The sequence below is a fragment of the Oncorhynchus nerka genome, linkage group LG10 (genome assembly GCF_034236695.1).
Source record: "Oncorhynchus nerka isolate Pitt River linkage group LG10, Oner_Uvic_2.0, whole genome shotgun sequence".
In the NCBI taxonomy this organism is placed as follows: domain Eukaryota; kingdom Metazoa; phylum Chordata; class Actinopteri; order Salmoniformes; family Salmonidae; genus Oncorhynchus; species Oncorhynchus nerka.
In genome coordinates, this window is record NC_088405.1 from 12,434,742 (window position 1) to 12,456,176 (window position 21,435).

Here is a 21,435-nt window from a genome sequence, read left to right on the forward strand (position 1 = left end):
CAAAGTGGAGGTTTACTTTTGTTCCACTTGGGTCTGTCACAACTACCGATATGCTGCATGATGGGTCCTTGACTTAAGCTACTAGCTACTAAAGGTTGAACAAATTCTAAATGCATGTTTTCTCACAAATGACAAGCTGTTGCTTATCCGTTTAACACACAGTCCATGTGCTTTTAGTGAATAAAGGACGTCTATACAATAGGTACATAGTAGAAAAGAAGTCAAACGGGTGACATCACAGCCAAGTGGCGTTCAGCAGCTCTAAGGCTCTTAACTCTGATTCTCTGGGTTACAGGAACCACGGGTTCGAGTCCCCCTCAAGTCTGATTCTCTGGGTTACAGGAACCACGGGTTCGAGTCCCCCTCAAGTCTGATTCTCTGGGTTACAGGAACCACGGGTTCGAGTCCCCCTCAAGTCTGATTCTCTGGGTTACAGGAACCACGGGTTCGAGTCCCCCTCAAGTCTGATTCTCTGGGTTACAGGAACCACGGGTTCGAGTCCCCCTCAAGTCTGATTCTCTGGGTTACAGGAACCACGGGTTCGAGTCCCCCTCAAGTCTGATTCTCTGGGTTTACAGGAACCACGGGTTCGAGTCCCCCTCAAGTCTGATTCTCTGGGTTACAGGAATCACGGGTTCGAGTCCCCCTCAAGTCTGATTCTCTGGGTTACAGGAACCACGGGTTCGAGTCCCCCTCAAGTCTGATTCTCTGGGTTACAGGAATCACGGGTTCGAGTCCCCCTCAACTCTGATTCTCTGGGTTACAGGAACCACGGGTTCGAGTCCCCCTCAAGTCTGATTCTCTGGGTTACAGAAACCACGGGTTCGAGTCCCCCTCAAGTCTGATTCTCTGGGTTACAGGAACCACGGGTTCGAGTCCCCCTCAAGTCTGATTCTCTGGGTTACAGGAATCACGGGTTCGAGTCCCCCTCAAGTCTGATTCTCTGGGTTACAGGAACCACGGGTTCGAGTCCCCCTCAAGTCTGATTCTCTGGGTTACAGGAACCACGGGTTCGAGTCCCCCTCAAGTCTGATTCTCTGGGTTACAGGAACCACGGGTTCGAGTCCCCCTCAAGTCGAGCGTTTTTTTGTTTGTTAAAGAAACAACTGTTCACTGCTGGTCCTCAATGCTGGACTCAAATCAGGCAGATGTGACAACGTGGTTGAATATATTAATTCATATTCATTCATATGAAACGGTGTACATGGTGTAGCCCACATCAGAAATGAGGTGGTGTTTTTGGTCGTGCTGTAATGTGACACTGTGCTGTGACTCGGTGTGTTAGGACTGTGGTAGAATACTAATTCACCGTTAAGGGATCTTTCCAGACATTGATTCAGATTTGATCTGAACTTTATTAAACAAGCACCATTCAATCGACCATGCATATAAAATCGGCACCTCAGTGTGGTGATGATATCATGAATCCCCTGGCCGTTCCCATCCCTACGAACCAGAGACTCACACCTAGACGACCCCTAGGTCTGTCCTGGGTGGCTGTTCAAAGAGACTGTCTATCTATACTAACCTTCACTCTGAACGTAACACTTGATTTAGGAAACAATTAATTGGGTTAATTGTGTATTATGTGTATGTGTATTATACACTGGAATAATTTACACTAGATGTACTAGGAATGATAAACTACATGACCAAAAGTATGTGGACATCTGCTCGTTGAACATCTCATTCTAAAATCAGGGGCATAAATATAGAGTTGGTCCCCCCTTTGCTGCTATAAACAGCCTCCACTCTTCTGGGAAGGGTTCTTGATTAGAATTAAGCAATAAGGCCCAAGGGGAGTTGTGGTATATGGCCGATATACCACGGCTAAGGGCTTCTCTTCAGCACGACACAACGTGGAGTGCCTGGATACAGCCTTTAGCCGTGATATCGTGGCCATATGCCACACCCCCTCATGCCTTATTGTTATTATAAACTGGTTACCAACGTAATTAAGAGCAGTAAAAATAAATGTTTTGTCATACCCCGTGGTATATGGTCTGATATACCACGGCTGTCAGCTAATCAACATTCAGGGCTCAAACCACCCAGTTTAGAATACAGTATTTACAGTGGCCTTCAGAACTATTCACACCCCTTGACCTTTTCCACATGTTGTTTTCCAGCCTGAATTTAAAATGGATTAAATGTAGATGTTTTATGACTGGCCTACACACAATAACCATAAAGTGGAAGTATTATTAAATATTCCTTTGAGCATGGTGAAGTTATTAATTACATTTTGGATGGTGTGTCAATACACCCAGTCACTATAAAGATACAGGTATCCTTCATAACTCAGTTGCCGGAGAGGAAGGAAACCTCTCAGGGATTTCACCATGAGGCCAATGGTGACTTTAAAACAGTTACAGAGTTTATTGGCTGTGACGGGAGAAAACTGAGGATGGACCAACAACGTAGCTACTCCACAATACTAAACTAAATAACGGAGTGAAAACAAGCCTGTACAGAAATGTTTTTAAATATTCCAAAACATGCATCCTGTTTGCAACAAGGCACTGAAGTAATACTGCAAAAAAATGTGGCAAAGTAATTAACTCTTTTGTCCTGAATTGAAAGTGTTATGTTTGGGGCAAATACAACACATTACTGAGTACCACTCTCCATATGTTCTAGCATAGTGGTGGCTGCATCATGTTATGGGTAAAGCTTGTAATCGTTAAGGACTGGGGAGTTTTTCAGGATAAAACATAAACAGAATGTAGCTAAGCACAGACCAAATTCTAGAGGGAAACCTGGTTCAGTCGGCTCCTCACCAAACACTGGGAGATCAACTCACCTTTCAACAGGACAACTACCTAAAACACAAGGCCAAATCTACACAGGAGTTGCTTACCAAGATGACAGTAAATGTTCCTGAGTGGCCGAGTTCCATTTTTGACTTAAAGCTATTGAAAATATATGGCAAGACCTGAAAAGGGATTATCTAGCAAGGATTAACAACCAACTTGACAGAGTTTGAAATTTTTTTAGAAGAATAATGGGCAAATGTTGCACAATCCAGGTGTGCAAAGCTCTTAGAGACTCACCCAGAAAGACTCTCAACTGTAACCGCTGCCAAAGGTGATTCTAACATATATTGACTTAGGGGTGTGAATACTTATGTGAATGAGATATTTCTGTATTTCATTTTCAATACATTTGCAAACATTTCTATATAAAAAAAATATATATTTGTCATTATGGGATGTAGATGGATGAGAAGATGAACCCATGTTGAATTCGGGTTGTAACACGGCAACGTGGGTAATAAGTCCAGGGGTCTGAATACTTTCTGAAGGTACTTTACAACTGGGTGGAACAGCATCTCAACGTTGTGACAGTGACCCGGGGGATTCCTCGTCAGCTGTACAACAGAATGCCTTCAATCCTTTCCCAGTGTTGTTCAAAGACGAAATGGAGACACAACTAAAATATAAACGCAACATGTTTCATGAGCTGAAATAAAAGATCCCAGAAGTGTTTAATACGCACAAAAAGCTTATTTCTCTCAAACTTTGTAAACTAATTTGTTTACATCCCTGTTAGGGAGCATTTCTCCTTTGCCAAGATAATCCCATCCACCTGACAGGTGTGGCATATCAAGAAGCTGATTCAACAGCATGATCATTACACAGAAAACACTGAAGGACCCCCTAACCCTGTGGCCATGCTGAAGGACCCCCTAACCCTGTGGCCATGCTGAAGGACCCCCTAACCCTGTGGCCATACTGAAGGACCCACTAACCCTCTGGCGATACTGAAGGACCCCCTAACCTTCTGGCCATACTGAAGGACCCCCCTATCCTCTGGCGATACTGAAGGACCCCCTAACCCTGTGGCGATGCTGAAGGACCCCCTAACCCTCTGGCGATACTGAAGGACCCCCTAACCCTCTGGCCATACTGAAGGACCCCCCTACCCTCTGGCGATACTGAAGGACCCCGTAACCCTGTGGCGATACTGAAGGACCCCCTAACCCTCTGGCCATGCTGAAGGACCCCTAACCCTCTGGCCATACTGAAGGACCCCCTAACCCTCTGGCGATACTGAAGGACCCCCTAACCCTCTGGCGATACTGAAGGACCCCCTAACTCTGTGGCGATGCTGAAGGACCCCCTAACCCTCTGGCTGGGAAACACTGAAGTCCTCTTAGGGCTAGGCATCCCACTAGTGGGACAACTTCCTGTGAAACTGGAGGCCGCGCAATTCAAATAAATAATCATAAAAATGATGGATATTAAACATTTAGGTGCATACAAGTGTATTATATCGGTTGAAAGCTTAAATTATTGTTAATCTAACTGCACTGTCCGATGTACAGTAGCTATTACAGCGAAAGCATGCCATGAGGACGGTGCCCCACATCAAAATATTTTTCAACCAGAACAAGTTTTATAAATTCACAAATAGCGATTAAATATTCACTTACTTTTTGAAAACCTTCCTCTGATTTGTCATCCAAAGGGTCACAGGTACAACATGTATTGTCGTTTTGTTAGATAAAATCCTTCTTTACATCCCAAAAAGTCTGTGCCATCGATTTGTGTAATCCACTCGTTCAACATGCAGAGAAAGGAATCCGAAAATCTACCCCTAAACTTTGTTTCAAAGTCAAAATACGTTTCTATTTACTCCTCAGATTCCCTAAAATGTCATCAAACTATACGGAAGTATGTTCAATAGGAAACCGATTTTAGCAGGTGTGTCTTGTCTTCATGTCGCGTCCATACCTGAATTTCCAAGACTGGGTCCCTGAACTAAAACTGATATTTCTTATACGTTTTGGAAGTTACAAGCCTGAAACATTGAACATAGACTGCTGACACCCTGTGGTAGCCATAGGAATTGCATCCTGGGAGCTAGAATTGAGCATGCCCTTATACTTGCCATTGTAAGAGCATGGTCTCTGAAAAAAAAAAAAAATTCTTTGGATTTTCTCCTACCATATCTATTGTGTTATATTATCCTAGATTATTTTAACATTTCTACAAACTTCAAAGTGTTTTCTTTCCAATGGTACCAATTATATGCATATCCTGACATGCCCAAAGCAAGTTTAGTTCTCATTTAGTGTGTTTCTCTCTCTCTCTCGCTCTTTCTTCCTCTCTCCCTCTCCCCCTTTCTTCCTCTCTCCCTCTCCCCCTTTCTTCCTCTCGCCCTCTCCCCCTTCCTTCCTTCCTCTCGCCCTCTCCCCCTTTCTTCCTCTCTCTCTCTCGCTCACTTTCTTCCTCTCTCCCTCTCTTCCTCTCCCCCTTTCTTCCTCTCTCCCTCTCCCCCGCTCACGGCCTGAGGCCTCCTTTGTGTCTGTTTATACAGAGCTCTCATAATCACCTAACTTCTCCCTTGTCAGACATCTCAAATCCCCTCCATCTCTTCCCTGTCTCCTCCATCTCGTCCTCCGCCCCTTTCTTCCTCCATCTCTCTCCCTCCATCTCTTCCCTGTCTCCTCCATCTCGTCCTCCACCACTTTCTTCCTCCATCTCTCTCCCTTCATCTCTTCCCTGTCTCCTCCATCTCGTCCTCCGCCCCTTTCTTCCTCCATCTCTCTCCCTCCATCTCTTCCCTGTCTCCTCCATCTCGTCCTCTGCCCCTTTCCTTCTCCCTCTCTCTTCCTCGATCTCTTTTCCTCCCCCTCTTCCCTGTCTCCTCCATCTCGTCCTCTGCCCCTTTCCTTCTCCCTCTCTCTTCCTCCCCCTCTTCCCTGTCTCCTCCATCTCGTCCTCCACCCCTTTACTTCTCCCTCCCTCTTCCTCCCCCTCTTCCCTTTCTCCTCCATCTCGTCCTCCAACCCTTTCCTTCTCCCTCTCTCTTCCTCCCCCTCTTCCCTTTCTCCTCCATCTCTCCTCCACCCCTTTCCTTCTCCCTCTCTCTTCCTCTCGCTCTTCCCTGTCTCCTCCATCTCGTCCTCCAACCCTTACCTTCTCCCTCTCTCTTCCTCCCCTCTTCCCTTTCTCCTCCATCTCGTCCTCCACCCCTTTCCTTCTCCCTCTCTCTTCCTCCCCTCTTCCCTTTCTCCTCCATCTCGTCCTCCACCCTTTTCCTTCTCCCTCTCTCTTCCTCCCCCTCTTCCCTTTCTCCTCCATCTCGTCCTCCACCCCTTTCCTTCTCCCTCTCTCTTCTCTCTCGCTCTTCCCTGTCTCCTCCATCTCGTCCTCCACCACTTTCTTCCTCCATCTCTCCCCTCCATCTCTCCCTGTCTCTCCATCTCTTCCTCCTCCCCTTTCTTCCTCCATCTCTCTCCCTCCATCTCTTCCTTTCTCCTCCATCTCGTCCTCCACCCCTTTCCTTCTCCCTCTCTCTTCCCCCCCCTCTTCCCTGTCTCCTCCATCTCGTCCCACCCTCCACCCCTCTCTTCCTCCCCTCTTCTCCCTCCATCTCTCCTCCAACCCCCTTCTCCCTCTCTTTCCTCCCCCTCTTCCCTTTCTCCTCCATCCTCCTCCACCCCTTTCCTTCTCCCTCTCTCTTCCTCTCCCCCTTTCTTCCCTGTCTCCTCCATCTCTCCCTCTCTCTTCCTCCCCTCTTCCCTGTCTCCTCCATCTCTTTCTCTCTTCCTCCCCCTCTTCCCTTTCTCCTCCATCTCGTCCTCCACCCCTTTCCTTCTCCCTCTCTCCCTCCCCCTCTTCCCTTTCTCCTCCATCTCGTCCTCCATCCCTTTCCTTCTCCTCTCTCTTCCTCCCCTCTTCCCTTTCTCCTCCATCTCGTCCTCCACCCCTTTCCTTCTCCCTCTCTCTCTTCCATCTCGTCCTCTTCCCTGTCTCCTCCATCTCGTCCTCCAACCCTTTCCTTCTCCCTCTCTCTTCCTCCCCCTCTTCCCTTTCTCCTCCATCTCGTCCCCTCCACTTTCTTCCCCTCTCTCTCCCCTCCACCCCCACCCCTTTCCTTCTCCCTCTCTCTTCCTCCCCCTCTTCCCTGTCTCCTCCATCTCGTCCTCCAACCCTTTCCTTCTCCCTCTCTCTTCCTCCCCTCTTCCCTTCTCGTCCTCCACCCTTTCCTTCTCCCTCTCTCTTCCTCCCTCTCTCTTCCTCTCTCCTCCCTGTCTCCTCCATCTCTTCCTCCACCCTTTCCTTTCCCTTCTCCCTCTCTCTTCCTCCACCTCTTCCCTTTCTCCTCCATCTCTCCTCCCTTTCTTCTCCATCTCCTCCATCTCTTCCCTGTCTCCTCCATCTCGTCCTCCACCCCTTTCCTTCCCCATCTCTCTTCCTCCATCTCTTCCCTGTCTCCTTCCCCTTTCTTCTCCCTCCCTTCTCGTCTCCCCTCTCCCCTTTCCTCCAACCCTCCTTCTCCCTCTCTCTTCCTCCCCTCTTCCCTTTCTCCTCCATCTCGTCCTCCACCCTTTCCTTCTCCCTCTCTCTTCCTCCCCTCTTCCCTTTCTCCTCCATCTCTCTCCAACCCTTTCCTTCTCCCTCTCTCTTCCTCCCTCTTCCCTTTCTCCTCCATCTCGTCCCAACCCTTTCCTTCTCCCTCTCTCTTCCTCCCCCTCTTCCCTGTCTCCTCCATCTCGTCCTCCAACCCTTTCCTTCTCCCCTCTCTTCCTCCCCCTCTTCCCTTTCTCCTCCATCTCGTCCTCCACCCCTTTCCTTCTCCCTCTCTCTTCCTCCCCCTCTTCCCTTTCTCCTCCATCTCGTCCTCCACCCCTTTCCTTCTCCCTCTCTCTTCTTCCTCTTCCCTGTCTCCTCCATCTCGTCCTCTTTCCCTTCTCCCTCTCTCTTCCTCTTCCCTGTCTCTCCATCTCCTTCTCCCTCTCTCTTCCTCCTTCCCTCTTCCCTGTCCTCCAACCTCCACCCCTTTCCTTCTCCCTCTCTCTTCCTCCCCCTCTTCCCTTTCTCCTCCATCTCGTCCTCCACCCCTTTCCTTCTCCCTCTCTCTTCCTCCCCTCTTCCCTGTCTCCTCCATCTCGTCCTCCACCCCTTTCCTTCTCCCTCTTCCTCTTCTTCTCCACCTCTTCCCTGTCTCCTCCATCTCGTCCTCCACCCTTTCTTCCTCCTCTCTCTTCCTCCCTCTTCCCTTCTCCTCCATCTCTCCTCCACCCCTTTCCCTCCATCTCCCTGTCTCCTCCATCTCTCCTCTCCCCCCTTCTCCCTTCTCCTCCATCTCCCTCCAACCTCTCTCTCCCTCTCTCTTCCTCCCCTCTTCCCTCTCCTCCATCTCGTCCTCCAACCCCTTTCCTTCTCCTCTCTCTTCCTCTCCCTCTTCCCTTTCTCCTCCATCTCGTCCTCCAACCCTTTCCTTCTCCCTCTCTCTTCCTCTCCTCTTCCTGTCTCCTCCATCTCTCCTCCAACCCTTTCCTTCTCCCTCTCTCTTCCTCCCCCTCTTCCCTGTCTCCTCCATCTCGTCCTCCAACCCTTTCCTTCTCCCTCTCTCTTCCTCCCCCTCTTCCCTCTCCTCCATCTCGTCCTCCACCCCTTTCCTTCTCCCTCTCTCTTCCTCCCCCTCTTCCCTTTCTCCTCCATCTCGTCCTCCACCCCTTTCCTTCTCCCTCTCTCTTCCTCTCCCTCTTCCCTGTCTCCTCCATCTCCCAACCCTTTCCTTCTCCCTCTCTCTTCCTCCCCCTCTTCCCTTTCTCCTCCATCTCGTCCTCCACCCCTTTCCTTCTCCCTCTCTCTTCCTCCCCCTCTTCCCTTTCTCCTCCATCTCGTCCTCCACCCCTTTCCTTTCCCTCTTCTCCCTCCTTTCTTCCTTCTCCCTCTCTCCCCCTCTTCCCTTTCTCCTCCATCTCTCCACCCCTTTCCTTCTCCCTCTCTCTTCCTCCCTCTTCCCTGTCTCCTCCATCTCGTCCTCCACCACTTTCTTCCTCCATCTCTCTCCCTCCATCTCTTCCCTGTCTCCTCCATCTCGTCCTCCGCCCCTTTCTTCCTCCATCTCTCTCCCTCCATCTCTTCCCTGTCTCCTCCATCTCGTCCTCTGCCCCTTTCCTTCTCCCTCTCTCCCTCGATCTCTTTTTCCTCCCCCTCTTCCCTGTCTCCTCCATCTCGTCCTCCACCCCTTTCCTTCTCCCTCCATTCCTCCCCTCTTCCCTTTCTCCTCCATCTCGTCCTCCAACCCTTTCCTTCTCCCTCTCTCTTCCTCCCCTCTCTTCCCTTTCTCCTCCATCTCGTCCTCCACCCCTTTCCTTCTCCCTCTCTCTTCCTCTCCCTCTTCCCTGTCTCCTCCATCTCCTCCAACCCTTTCCTTCTCCCTCTCTCTGTTCCTCCCTCCTCTTCCCTTTCTCCTCCATCTCGTCCTCCAACCCTTTCCTTCTCCCTCTCTCTTCCTCCCCCTCTTCCCTTTCTCCTCCATCTCGTCCTCCACCCCTTTCCTTCTCCCTCTCTCTTCCTCCCCCTCTTCCCTTTCTCCTCCATCTCGTCCTCCACCCCTTTCCTTCTCCCTCTCTCTTCCTCGCTCTTCCCTGTCTCTTCCCTGTCTCCTCCATCTCGTCCTCCAACCCTTTCCTTCTCCCTTCTCCCCTCCCCCTCTTCTCTTCCTCCCTCCCTCTTCTTCCTCCCCTCTTCCCTCTCCATCTCGTCCTCCACCCCTTTCCTTCTCCCTCTCTCTTCCTCCACCTCTTCCCTTTCTCCTCCATCTTCCTCCACCCCCTTTCCTTCTCCCTCTCTCTTCCTCCACCTCTTCCCTGTCTCCTCCATCTCGTCCTCCACCCCTTTCCTTCTCCCTCTCTCTTCCTCCCCCTCTTCCCTTTCTCCTCCATCTCGTCCTCCACCCCTTTCCTTCTCCCTCTCTCTTCCTCTCGCTCTTCCCTGTCTCCTCCATCTCGTCCTCCAACCACTTTCTTCCTCCATCTCTCCATCTCTTCCCTGTCTCCTCCATCTCCCTCTTCTCTCTCCTCCTCCATCCTCTCTTCCTGTCTCCTCCATCTCGTCCTCCAACCCCTTTCCTTCTCCCTCTCTCTTCCTTCCTCCACCCCTTTCCTCCCCTCTCTTCCCCTGTCTCCTCCATCTCGTCCTCCAACCCTTTCCTTCTCCCTCTCTCTTCCTCCCCCTCTTCCCTTTCTCCTCCATCTCGTCCTCCACCCCTTTCCTTCTCCCTCTCTCTTCCTCCCCTCTTCCCTGTCTCCTCCATCTCGTCCTCCAACCCTTTCCTTCTCCCTCTCTCTTCCTCCCCTCTTCCCTTTCTCCTCCATCTCGTCCCTCCAACCCTTTCCTTCTCCCTCTCTCTTCCTCCCCTCTTCCCTGTCTCCTCCATCTCGTCCTCCAACCCTTTCCTTCTCCCTCTCTCCCTCCTCCCCTCTTCCCTTTCTCCTCCATCTCGTCCTCCACCCCCTTTCCTTCTCTTCCTCTCTTCCTTCTCTCCCCCTCTTCCTTCTCCTCCTCCATCTCGTCCTCCACCCCTTTCCTTCTCCCTCTCTCTTCCTCTCGCTCTTCCCTGTCTCCTCCATCTCGTCCTCCAACCCTTTCCTTCTCCCTCTCTCTTCCTCTTCCCTGTCTCCTCCATCTCGTCCTCCAACCCTTTCCTTCTCCCTCTCTCTTCCTCGATCTCTCTTCCTCTCTCTCCTCCATCTCGTCCTCCACCCCCTTTCCTTCTCCCTCTCTCTTCCTCCACCTCTTCCCTTTCTCCTCCATCTCGTCCTCCACCCCTTTCCTTCTCCCTCTCTCTTCCTCCACCTCTTCCCTGTCTCCTCCATCTCGTCCTCCACCCCTTTCCTTCTCCCTCTCTCTTCCTCCACCTCTTCCCTGTCTCCTCCATCTCGTCCTCCACCCCTTTCCTTCTCCCTCTCTCTCTCATCTCGTCCTCCACCCCTTTCCTTCTCCCTCTCTCTTCCTCCATCTCCCTCTTCCTCCCCTCTTTCTTCTCCTCCATCTCGTCCTCCATCCCTTTCCTCCACCCTTTCCTTCTCCCTCTCTCTTCCTCCCCCTCTTCCCTGTCTCCTCCATCTCGTCCTCCACCCCTTTCCTTCTCCCTCTCTCTTCCTCTCGCTCTTCCCTGTCTCCTCCATCTCGTCCTCCAACCCTTTCCTTCTCCCTCTCTCTTCCTCTTCCCTGTCTCCTCCATCTCGTCCTCCAACCCTTTCCTTCTCCCTCTCTCTTCCTCTCGCTCTTCCCTGTCTCCTCCATCTCGTCCTCCAACCCTTACCTTCTCCCTCTCTCTTCCTCCCCCTCTTCCCTTTTCTCCTCCATCCCCTCCACCCCCTTTCCTTCTCCCTCTCTCTTCCTCCCCTCTTCCCTTTCTCCTCCATCTCGTCCTCCACCCCTTTCCTTCTCCCTCTCTCTTCCTCTCTCGCTCTTCCCTGTCTCCTCCATCTCGTCCTCCAACCCTTTCTCCCTTCTCCCTCTCTCTTCCTCCCCCTCTTCCCTTTCTCCTCCATCTCGTCCTCCACCCCTTTCCTTCTCCCTCTCTCTTCCTCCCCCTCTTCCCTTTCTCCTCCATCTCGTCCTCCACCCCTTTCCTTCTCCCTCTCTCTTCCTCCCCCTCTTCCCTTTCTCCTCCATCTCGTCCTCCACCCCTTTCCTTCTCCCTCTCTCTTCCTCTCGCTCTTCCCTGTCTCCTCCATCTCGTCCTCCACCACTTTCTTCCTCCATCTCTCTCCCTCCATCTCTTCCCTGTCTCCTCCATCTCGTCCTCCGCCCCTTTCTTCCTCCATCTCTCTCCCTCCATCTCTTCCCTGTCTCCTCCATCTCGTCCTCTGCCCCTTTCCTTCTCCCTCTCTCTTCCTCGATCTCTTTTCCTCCCCCTCTTCCCTGTCTCCTCCATCTCGTCCTCCACCCCTTTCCTTCTCCCTCCCTCTTCCTCCCCCTCTTCCCTTTCTCCTCCATCTCGTCCTCCAACCCTTTCCTTCTCCCTCTCTCTTCCTCCCCCTCTTCCCTTTCTCCTCCATCTCGTCCTCCACCCCTTTCCTTCTCCCTCTCTCTTCCTCTCGCTCTTCCCTGTCTCCTCCATCTCGTCCTCCAACCCTTTCCTTCTCCCTCTCTGTTCCTCCCCCTCTTCCCTTTCTCCTCCATCTCGTCCTCCAACCCTTTCCTTCTCCCTCTCTCTTCCTCCCCCTCTTCCCTTTCTCCTCCATCTCGTCCTCCACCCCTTTCCTTCTCCCTCTCTCTTCCTCCCCCTCTTCCCTTTCTCCTCCATCTCGTCCTCCACCCCTTTCCTTCTCCCTTCTCTTCCTCTCTCTTCTTCCTCTCTCGCTCTTCCCTGTCTCCTCCATCTTCCCTTTCTCCTCCATCTCGTCCTCCAACCCTTTCCTTCTCCCTCTCTCTTCCTCCCCCTCTTCCCTGTCTCCTCCATCTCGTCCTCCAACCCTTTCCTTCTCCCTCTCTCTTCCTCCCCCTCTTCCCTTTCTCCTCCATCTCGTCCTCCACCCCTTTCCTTCTCCCTCTCTCTTCCTCCACCTCTTCCCTTTCTCCTCCATCTCGTCCTCCACCCCTTTCCTTCTCCTCTCTCTTCCTCCACCTCTTCCCTGTCTCCTCCATCTCGTCCTCCACCCCTTTCCTTCTCCCTCTCTCTTCCTCCCCCTCTTCCCTTTCTCCTCCATCTCGTCCTCCACCCCTTTCCCTTCACCCTCTCTCTTCCTCTCGCTCTTCCCTCCCTCCTCCATCTCCCTTTCTCCTCCATCTCGTCCTCCACCACTTTCTTCCTCCATCTCTCTCCCTCCATCTCTTCCCTGTCTCCTCCATCTCGTCCTCCGCCCCTTTCTTCCTCCATCTCTCTCCCTCCATCTCTTCCCTGTCTCCTCCATCTCTCCTCTGCCCCTTTCCATTCTCCCTTTCCTTCTCCCTCTCTCTTCCTCGATCTCTTTTCCTCCCTCTCTTCCCTGTCTCCTCCATCTCGTCCTCCAACCCTTTCCTTCTCCCTCTCTCTTCCTCCCCCTCTTCCCTTTCTCCTCCATCTCGTCCTCCACCCCTTTCCTTCTCCCTCTCTCTTCCTCTCGCTCTTCCCTGTCTCCTCCATCTCGTCCTCCAACCCTTTCCTTCTCCCTCTCTCTTCCTCCCCCTCTTCCCTTTCTCCTCCATCTCGTCCTCCAACCCTTTCCTTCTCCCTCTCTCTTCCTCCCCCTCTTCCCTGTCTCCTCCATCTCGTCCTCCAACCCTTTCCTTCTCCCTCTCTCTTCCTCCCCCTCTTCCCTTTCTCCTCCATCTCGTCCTCCACCCCTTTCCTTCTCCCTCTCTCTTCCTCCCCCTCTTCCCTTTCTCCTCCATCTCGTCCTCCACCCCTTTCCTTCTCCCTCTCTCTTCCTCTCGCTCTTCCCTGTCTCCTCCATCTCGTCCTCCAACCCTTTCCTTCTCCCTCTCTCTTCCTCTTCCCTGTCTCCTCCATCTCGTCCTCCAACCCTTTCCTTCTCCCTCTCTCTTCCTCGATCTCTCTTCCTCTCGCTCTTCCCTGTCTCCTCCATCTCGTCCTCCACCCCTTTCCTTCTCCCTCTCTCTTCCTCCACCTCTTCCCTTTCTCCTCCATCTCGTCCTCCACCCCTTTCCTTCTCCCTCTCTCTTCCTCCACCTCTTCCCTGTCTCCTCCATCTCGTCCTCCACCCCTTTCCTTCTCCCTCTCTCTTCCTCCACCTCTTCCCTGTCTCCTCCATCTCGTCCTCCACCCCTTTCCTTCTCCCTCCTCCATCTCGTCCTCCACCCCTTTCCTTCTCCCTCTCTCTTCCTCCATCTCTCTTCCTCCCCCTCTTCCCTTTCTCCTCCATCTCGTCCTCCAACCCTTTCCTTCTCCCTCTCTCTTCCTCCCCCTCTTCCCTGTCTCCTCCATCTCGTCCTCCACCCCTTTCCTTCTCCCTCTCTCTTCCTCTCGCTCTTCCCTGTCTCCTCCATCTCGTCCTCCAACCCTTTCCTTCTCCCTCTCTCTTCCTCTTCCCTGTCTCCTCCATCTCGTCCTCCAACCCTTTCCTTCTCCCTCTCTCTTCCTCGATCTCTCTTCCTCTCGCTCTTCCCTGTCTCCTCCATCTCGTCCTCCACCCCTTTCCTTCTCCCTCTCTCTTCCTCCACCTCTTCCCTTTCTCCTCCATCTCGTCCTCCACCCCTTTCCTTCTCCCTCTCTCTTCCTCCACCTCTTCCCTGTCTCCTCCATCTCGTCCTCCACCCCTTTCCTTCTCCCTCTCTCTTCCTCCACCTCTTCCCTGTCTCCTCCATCTCGTCCTCCACCCCTTTCCTTCTCCCTCCTCCATCTCGTCCTCCACCCCTTTCCTTCTCCCTCTCTCTTCCTCCATCTCTCTTCCTCCCCCTCTTCCCTTTCTCCTCCATCTCGTCCTCCACCCCTTTCCTTCTCCCTCTCTCTTCCTCCATCTCTCTCCCTCTCGCTCCAGCAATATTCCAGGCTGGCCAATAGAGGGGGTAGTTCAGCCATTGCAGCGATATGAAGGCCTGTTTTTCTGTCCAGATGGACTGCTACCACTGCCAGCCACCATAGACCTCTCACTAGGAACTTACAGGAATAGTGCTAGCTGTTCCTGTAGACTTCAAGTCATTGCGCTAACGCTAGTTAGCGATGGCTCCGGAAACGACATTCAACCTCCTTCAAACTGCACACAAAGTCATACAAATGGTATCCGTGAGTCAGTCTGACTCTGGTTAAGTAGAAAAACAGGTCTTTTACAAAATGTTGCATCAGAAGATACCAGCTTCATCTGATCAAGATTCTATGGACTCTAGTGTCTTAGTGCTAGGCGAGAGCAAAACCCTGCACTGGCCTGCATCTCCCCAGGACCAGGGTTAGTGAACACTGATTATATACCAGTGTTATTTGTTTCAGTGTTTTGTTTGGGTGAATACTCAGAGCCAAATGAACATTACTGATATAACCCCCCCGCCTCCCCCTCGTCATTCATAACAAGTTAGAAAAGTTAGAGCTCCATTGGTTCTGGTGAGACCAACAGATGGGAGTGGATTTGTTGGGATTTGGCGTCTGGGCTACGGGACCCTCCCATTGGTTAAGCCGGGTTCCGATAAGACTTCAAAGGGCGGAGCTAATTAATAATATGTTTACATTATCCACGCTCATACGCAGCTTTGAGTCTGACCCCTCATTACTGTGTGTGTGTGTGTGTGTGTGTGTGTGTGTGTGTGTGTGTGTGTGTGTGTGTGTGTGTGTGTGTGTGTCAGTCAATGTGCCCATCCAGCCCCCTAATTTAAAAAACTAATTGGAGAAGATAAATGAGACATTGTGAACTTTGTTGTTGAACATTATTGGCATGAAAGAAACCATTCAATGTTGTATCAGACTCAGGACACACGATAAATCAATGTCAAAAGTGCTCACTATGACTCCCTCTTCCCGCTATTGTTCTCTCTCTCTATCCCTCTCTCTCTCTCCCCCTCTCCCTCTCTCTACAGCCCAGTCCTATCCCGAGCCCAGTGCTTGGTGGGAAGCCCAACGCTAGCCAATCCCTGCTGGCCTGGTGCCGTGAGGTCACAAAGAATTACCGCGGAGTCAAGATCACCAACTTCACCACATCCTGGAGGAACGGCCTGGCATTCTGCGCCCTTCTCCATCACTTCAGACCTGATTACATGTGAGTTACGCACGCACACACACACACACACACACACACACACACACACACACACACACACACACACACACACACACACACTCAAGAGTCCATCTGGAAAACCTAATGATCTATCTAGAGAAGAGAGCACAAGGTAAAGCATCAAGCTGTGTTATTCTAGTAGTTTCCACTCTATTAGTTTAGCTGCTGTGAAATTGCATGTTACAGTTCTAATGCCATTACATGTGACGCATATCTAATATCTCTCTCTCTCTGTTCTCTCTCTCTCTGTTCTCTCTCTCTCTCTGTTCTCTCTCTCTCTGTTCTCTCTCTCTCTGTTCTCTCTCTCTGTTCTCTCTCTCTCTGTTCTCTCTCTCTGTTCTCTCTCTCTCTGTTCTCTCTCTCTCTGTTCTCTCTCTCTGTTCTCTCTCTCTCTGTTCTCTCTCTCTCTCTGTTCTCTCTCTCTCTCTCTCTCTCTCCTCTCTCTCTCTCTTTCTCTCTCTCTCTGTTCTCTCTCTCTCTGTTCTCTCTCTCTCTGTTCTCTCTCTCTCTGTTCTCTCTCTCTCTGTTCTCTCTCTCTCTGTTCTCTCTCTCTCTGTTCTCTCTCTCTGTTCTCTCTCTCTGTTCTCTCTCTCTCTGTTCTCTCTCTCTCTGTTCTCTCTCTCTCCTCTCTCTCTCTGTTCTCTCTCTCTCTCTCTCTGTTCTCTCTCTCTGTTCTCTCTCTCTGTTCTCTCGGTCTCTGTTCTCTCTCTCTCTCTCTCTCTCTCTCTCTCTCTGTTCTCTCTCTCTCCCCTCTGTTCTCTCTCTCTCTCTCTCTCCCCTCTGTTCTCTCTCTCTCCTCTGTTCTCTCCAGAGACTACAAGACCCTCAATCCTCAGGATATTAAGGAAAACAACAAAAAGGTAAGTGTCTGCTGCCCTCTGTGCTGCTCACACACACACACACACACACACACACACACACACACACACACACACACACACACACAGGCTTTGCACAAGCGTTTCCAGACTTTGCACCAAAGTTGTGTTGGGCCAATCCACCTCTGAGGCAACTGTTCTGATTATGCACACTTCCCTGTTCAAGTGTCAGTGTCAGCCCTGGTGATGGAAATACTGGTCCTGTAGAGGAATAACACCATTACTGGTCCTGTAGAGGAATAACACCATTACTGGTCCTGTAGAGGAATAACACCATTACTGGTCCTGTAGAGGAATAACACCATTACTGGTGCTGTAGAGGAATAACACCGTTACTGGTCCTGTAGAGGAATAACACCATTACTGGTCCTGTAGAGGAATAACACCATTACTGGTCCTGTAGAGGAATACCACCATTACTGGTCCTGTAGAGGAATAACACCATTACTGGTCCTGTAGAGGAATAACACCATTACTGGTCCTGTAGAGGAATAACACCATTACTGGTCATGTAGAGGAATACCACCATTACTGGTCCTGTAGAGGAATAACACCATTACTGGTCCTGTAGAGGAATACCACCATTACTGATCCTATAGAGGAATAACACCATTAGTGACCTACCATTAATCCCTGGAAACAGGGGAGTTTTGTATTGCTCGCCTCTAGTCCACATACACAAGTAGAGGGGAAGAGAGTTGGAGAGGTAGAGGGTATGAGGTGGAGGGTTGGCGAGGTAGAGGGTATGGGGCAGGAGGGGTAGAGGGTATGGGGCGGAGGTTTAGGGGGGTAGAGGGTATGAGGTGGAGGGTTAGGGGGGGTAGAGGGTATGAGGTGGAGGGTTGGCGAGGTAGAGGGTATGGGGCATAGGGTATGGGGTAGAGGGTAGAGGGTATGGGGTAGAGGGTTGGAGAGGTAGAGGGTATGAGGTGGAGGGTTGGCGAGGTAGAGGGTATGGGGCAGAGGGGTAGAGGGGTAGAGGGTTGGAGAGGTAGAGGGTATGAGGTGGAGGGTTGGCGAGGTAGAGGGTATGGGCGGAGGGTTAGAGGATATGGGGCAGAGGAGTAGAGGGTATGTGGTGGAGGGTTGGGAGGGGTAGAGGGTATGTGGTGGAGGGTTAGGGGGTGGAGGGGTAGAGGGAAAGTCACCTCTGAGTGGTATAGTATCATAAATAGACGACCTGCCGTGTGTGTGTGTGTGTGTGTGTGTGTGTGTGTGTGTGTGTGTGTGTGTGTGTGTGTGATGCCTGTGTGATGCGTGTTAAATGCCTGTGTGGGTGAGGACACATGTTAGGTGTGTGTGGTTTCATGGACCAGGCCTTGCAATGATGTAATCCTGTTTACAGCCCTCTTCCTTCTTTCATTCAGCCCTTCTCTCGTTCCTCCTCTCCTCTCCTCCTCGCAACCCATTGAGGAATTTGCTGCGAGACGGGGCCTGACAAATAGGCTTTCACACACACACACACAGACACACACACACACACACTTCCTGGTCCCAAAAACCTTACCACACTTCTGTATGGGGAGTAGAAAGAGAAAGAGGTGTGAGACATAGAGAGGTAATGTAGCCACAACAAGATGAGAGTGGTAATGTAGTCACATCAAGAGAGAGGCAATATAGTCACATCAACAAGAGGAGAGAGGAAATGTAGCAACAACAAGAGGAGAGCGGTAATGTAGTCACAACAAGAGGAGAGTGGTAATGTAGTCACAACAAGAGAGCGGTCATGTAGTCACATCAACATGAAGAGAGAGGTTAATGTAGTCACAACAAGAGAGAGGTAATGTAACTACATCAACTAGAGGTGCGAGAAGTAATGTGGCTACATCAACAAGAAGCGAGGTAGAGGTAATTGAGCTACATCAACAAGAGAAGAGAGGTAGAGCGAGGTAATGTAGCTACATCAACAAGAGGAGAGACGTAGAGAGGTAATGTAGCTACATCAATAAGAGAGAAGTAGAGATAATGTAGCTACATCAACAAGAGGAGAGGTAGAGGTAATGTAGCTACAACGAGAGAGAGTAGAGATAGGTAATGTGGCTACATCAACAAGAGGAGAGGTAGAGGTAATGTAGCTACAACGAGAGAGAGTAGAGATAGGTAATGTAGCTACATCAACAAGAGGAGAGGTAGAGGTAATGTAGCTACAATGAGAGAGAGTAGAGATAGGTAATGTAGCTACATCAAAAAGAGAGAGAGGTAATGTGGCTACATCAAGAAGAAGAGAGATTATGAGAGGTAATGTAGCTACATCAACAAGAGAAGAGAGGTAGATCGAGGTAATGTAGATACGTCAATAGGAGGTAATGTAGCTACATCAACAAGATTAGAGCGGGGTAATGTAGCTACATCAACAAGAGGTGTGAGAAGTAGAGGTAATGTAGCTACACCAACAAGATAGAAGTAGACATAATGTAGCTACATCAACAAGAGGAGGTAGAGGTAATGTAGCTGCAACAACAAGAGAGAAAGGTAATGTAGCTAAATCAACGATAAGAGATACAATGAGAGGTAATGTAGCTACATCAACGAGAGAGGTAATGTAGATACACCAACAAGAATAGATAGGTAATGTAGCTACAACAAGAAGAGAGAGAGTAATGTAGCTACAGTAACAGATACATCAACGGGAAGAGAGAGAAGTAGAGAGGTAATTTTTTATTTTTTTACCTTTATTTAACCAGGCAAGTCAGTTCTTACACATTCTTATTTTCAATGACGGCCTAGGAACAGTGGGTTAACTGCCTGTTCAGGGGCAGAATGACAGATTTGTACCTTGTCAGCTCGGGGGTTTGAACTCGCAACCTTCCGGTTACTAGTCCAACGCTCTAACCACTAGGCTACGCTGCTGCTACATCAATAAGAAGAGAGAGAAGTAGAGGTAATGTAGCTACATCAACAAGAGCGAGATAGAGGTAATGTAGCTTCACCAACAAGAAGAGAGAGGTAATGTAGCTACATCAACACAGCATAGAGCACCAGGTCAAATGGCCACCTGGTACCTACAGCACCATGTGAATCACAATAAAAATGAATATTTTCTGATTTTAGAATCACAGTTGTCATTTGTATAGAATACAAAGAGGGATTTGAACTCCAATCGTTCGTCCTCTCTTCGTCGTTGGGAATGATCCGTGTGCTCGGGGCGCCCTAACCTGGTCCTCCCTCAGCAGCACACTGCCTCATATCAGATATCATGGGGAATTACTTCTGCTTTTTCTCATTACACACACACACACACACACACACAGACACACACACACACACACACACACACACACACACACACATCGCAGTGTGTTAATTCATTGATGGGTCTTTTCAAAGGCCATGATGATAAAAAAACAAAATATTCTCCTGTTATTGATTGTCCTTATCAGTCATATTTCAATGGTCTGTCTGTCTGTCTCCGGGGTTACTGCACTGTGCAATCACTTCCTACACAAGAAGGGGGAGGAGAAAGAGGGGGAGGAGAAAGAGGGAGAGGAGAAAGAGGGAGAGGAGAAAGAGGGAGAGGAGAAAGAGGGAGAGGAGAAAGAGGGGGAGGAGAAAGAGGGGGAGGAGGAGGGAGAGGAAGGGAAGGAGAAAGGGGAGGAGAAAGAGGGGGAGGAGAAAGAGGGGAGGAGAAAGAAGGGAGGAGAAAGAAGGGAGGAAAGAGGGAGAGGAGAAAGAGGGGGAGGAGAAAGAGGGGGAGGAGAAAGAGGGGAGGAGAAAGAGGGAGAGGAGAAAGAGGGGGAGGAGAAAGAGGGAGAGGAGAAAGAGGGGGAGGAGAAAGAGGGGGAGGAGAAAGAGGGAGAGAGAAAGGGGAGGGTGTCTTGTCTATCAGATAGAAATAAATGGTTTTGACTCTCTTCTCCTCCATTTTGACTTTCCCCCTCTATTCTGCTCTCTTCCACCCTCTTTTTCGTTCTCTGTCTCCGTCTCTCTCCTCTCTTTTAACGTCCTTATTGATCTATACTGTACACCAGGGGTCATCAACTAGATTTAACGTCCTTATTGATCTATACTGGACACCAGGGGTCATCAACTAGATTTAACGTCCTTATTGATCTATACTGTACACCAGGGGTCATCAACTAGATTTAACGTCCTTATTGATCTATACTGTACACCAGGGGTCATCAACTAGATTTAACGTCCTTATTGATCTATACTGGACACCAGGGGTCATCAACTAGATTTAACGTCCTTATTGATCTATACTGGACACCAGGGTCATCAACTAGATTTAACGTTAATCTTACTGTATTGATCTATACTGTACACCAGGGGTCATCAACTAGATTTAACGTCCTTATTGATCTATACTGTACACCAGGGGTCATCAACTAGATTTAACGTCCTTATTGATCTATACTGGACACCAGGGGTCATCAACTTAGATCTATACTGTACACCAGGGGTCATCATTGATTTATACTGGACACCAGGGGTCATCAACTAGATTTAACGTCCTTATTGATCTATACTGTACACCAGGGGTCATCAACTAGATTTAACGTCCTTATTGATCTATACTGGACACCAGGGGTCATCAACTAGATTTAACGTGCTTATTGATCTATACTGGACACCAGGGGTCATCAACTAGATTTAACGTCCTTATTGATCTATACTGGACATCAACTAGATTTAACGTCCTTATTGATCTATACTGGACACCAGGGGTCATCAACTAGATTTAACATCCTTATTGATCTATACTGGACACCAGGGGTCATCAACTAGATTTAACGTCCTTATTGATCTATACTGTACACCAGGGGTCATCAACTAGATTTAACGTCCTTATTGATCTATACTGTACACCAGGGGTCATCAACTAGATTTAACGTCCTTATTGATCTATACTGTACACCAGGGGTCATCAACTAGATTTAACGTCCTTATTGATCTATACTGTAGACCAGGGGTCATCAACTAGATTTAACTTCCTTATTGATCTATACTGTACACCAGGGGTCATCAACTAGATTTAACGTCCTTATTGATCTATACTGTACACCAGGGGTCATCAACTAGATTTAACGTGCTTATTGATCTATACTGGACACCAGGGGTCATCAACTAGATTTAACGTCCTTATTGATCTATACT

At 49.9% G+C, this 21,435-nt stretch overlaps 1 protein-coding gene across 1 annotated transcript in view; it reads left to right on the forward strand.

Annotated features, from left to right (window-relative positions):
- The window catches only part of ehbp1 (EH domain binding protein 1), a 447,197-nt gene that overhangs the window by 214,474 nt on the left and 211,288 nt on the right, over positions 1-21,435 (forward strand). Inside the window, 2 exon segments of the mRNA XM_065022884.1 lie at positions 15,261-15,439; positions 16,272-16,320. Of these exon segments, the coding sequence (XP_064878956.1) occupies positions 15,261-15,439; positions 16,272-16,320 (228 nt within the window).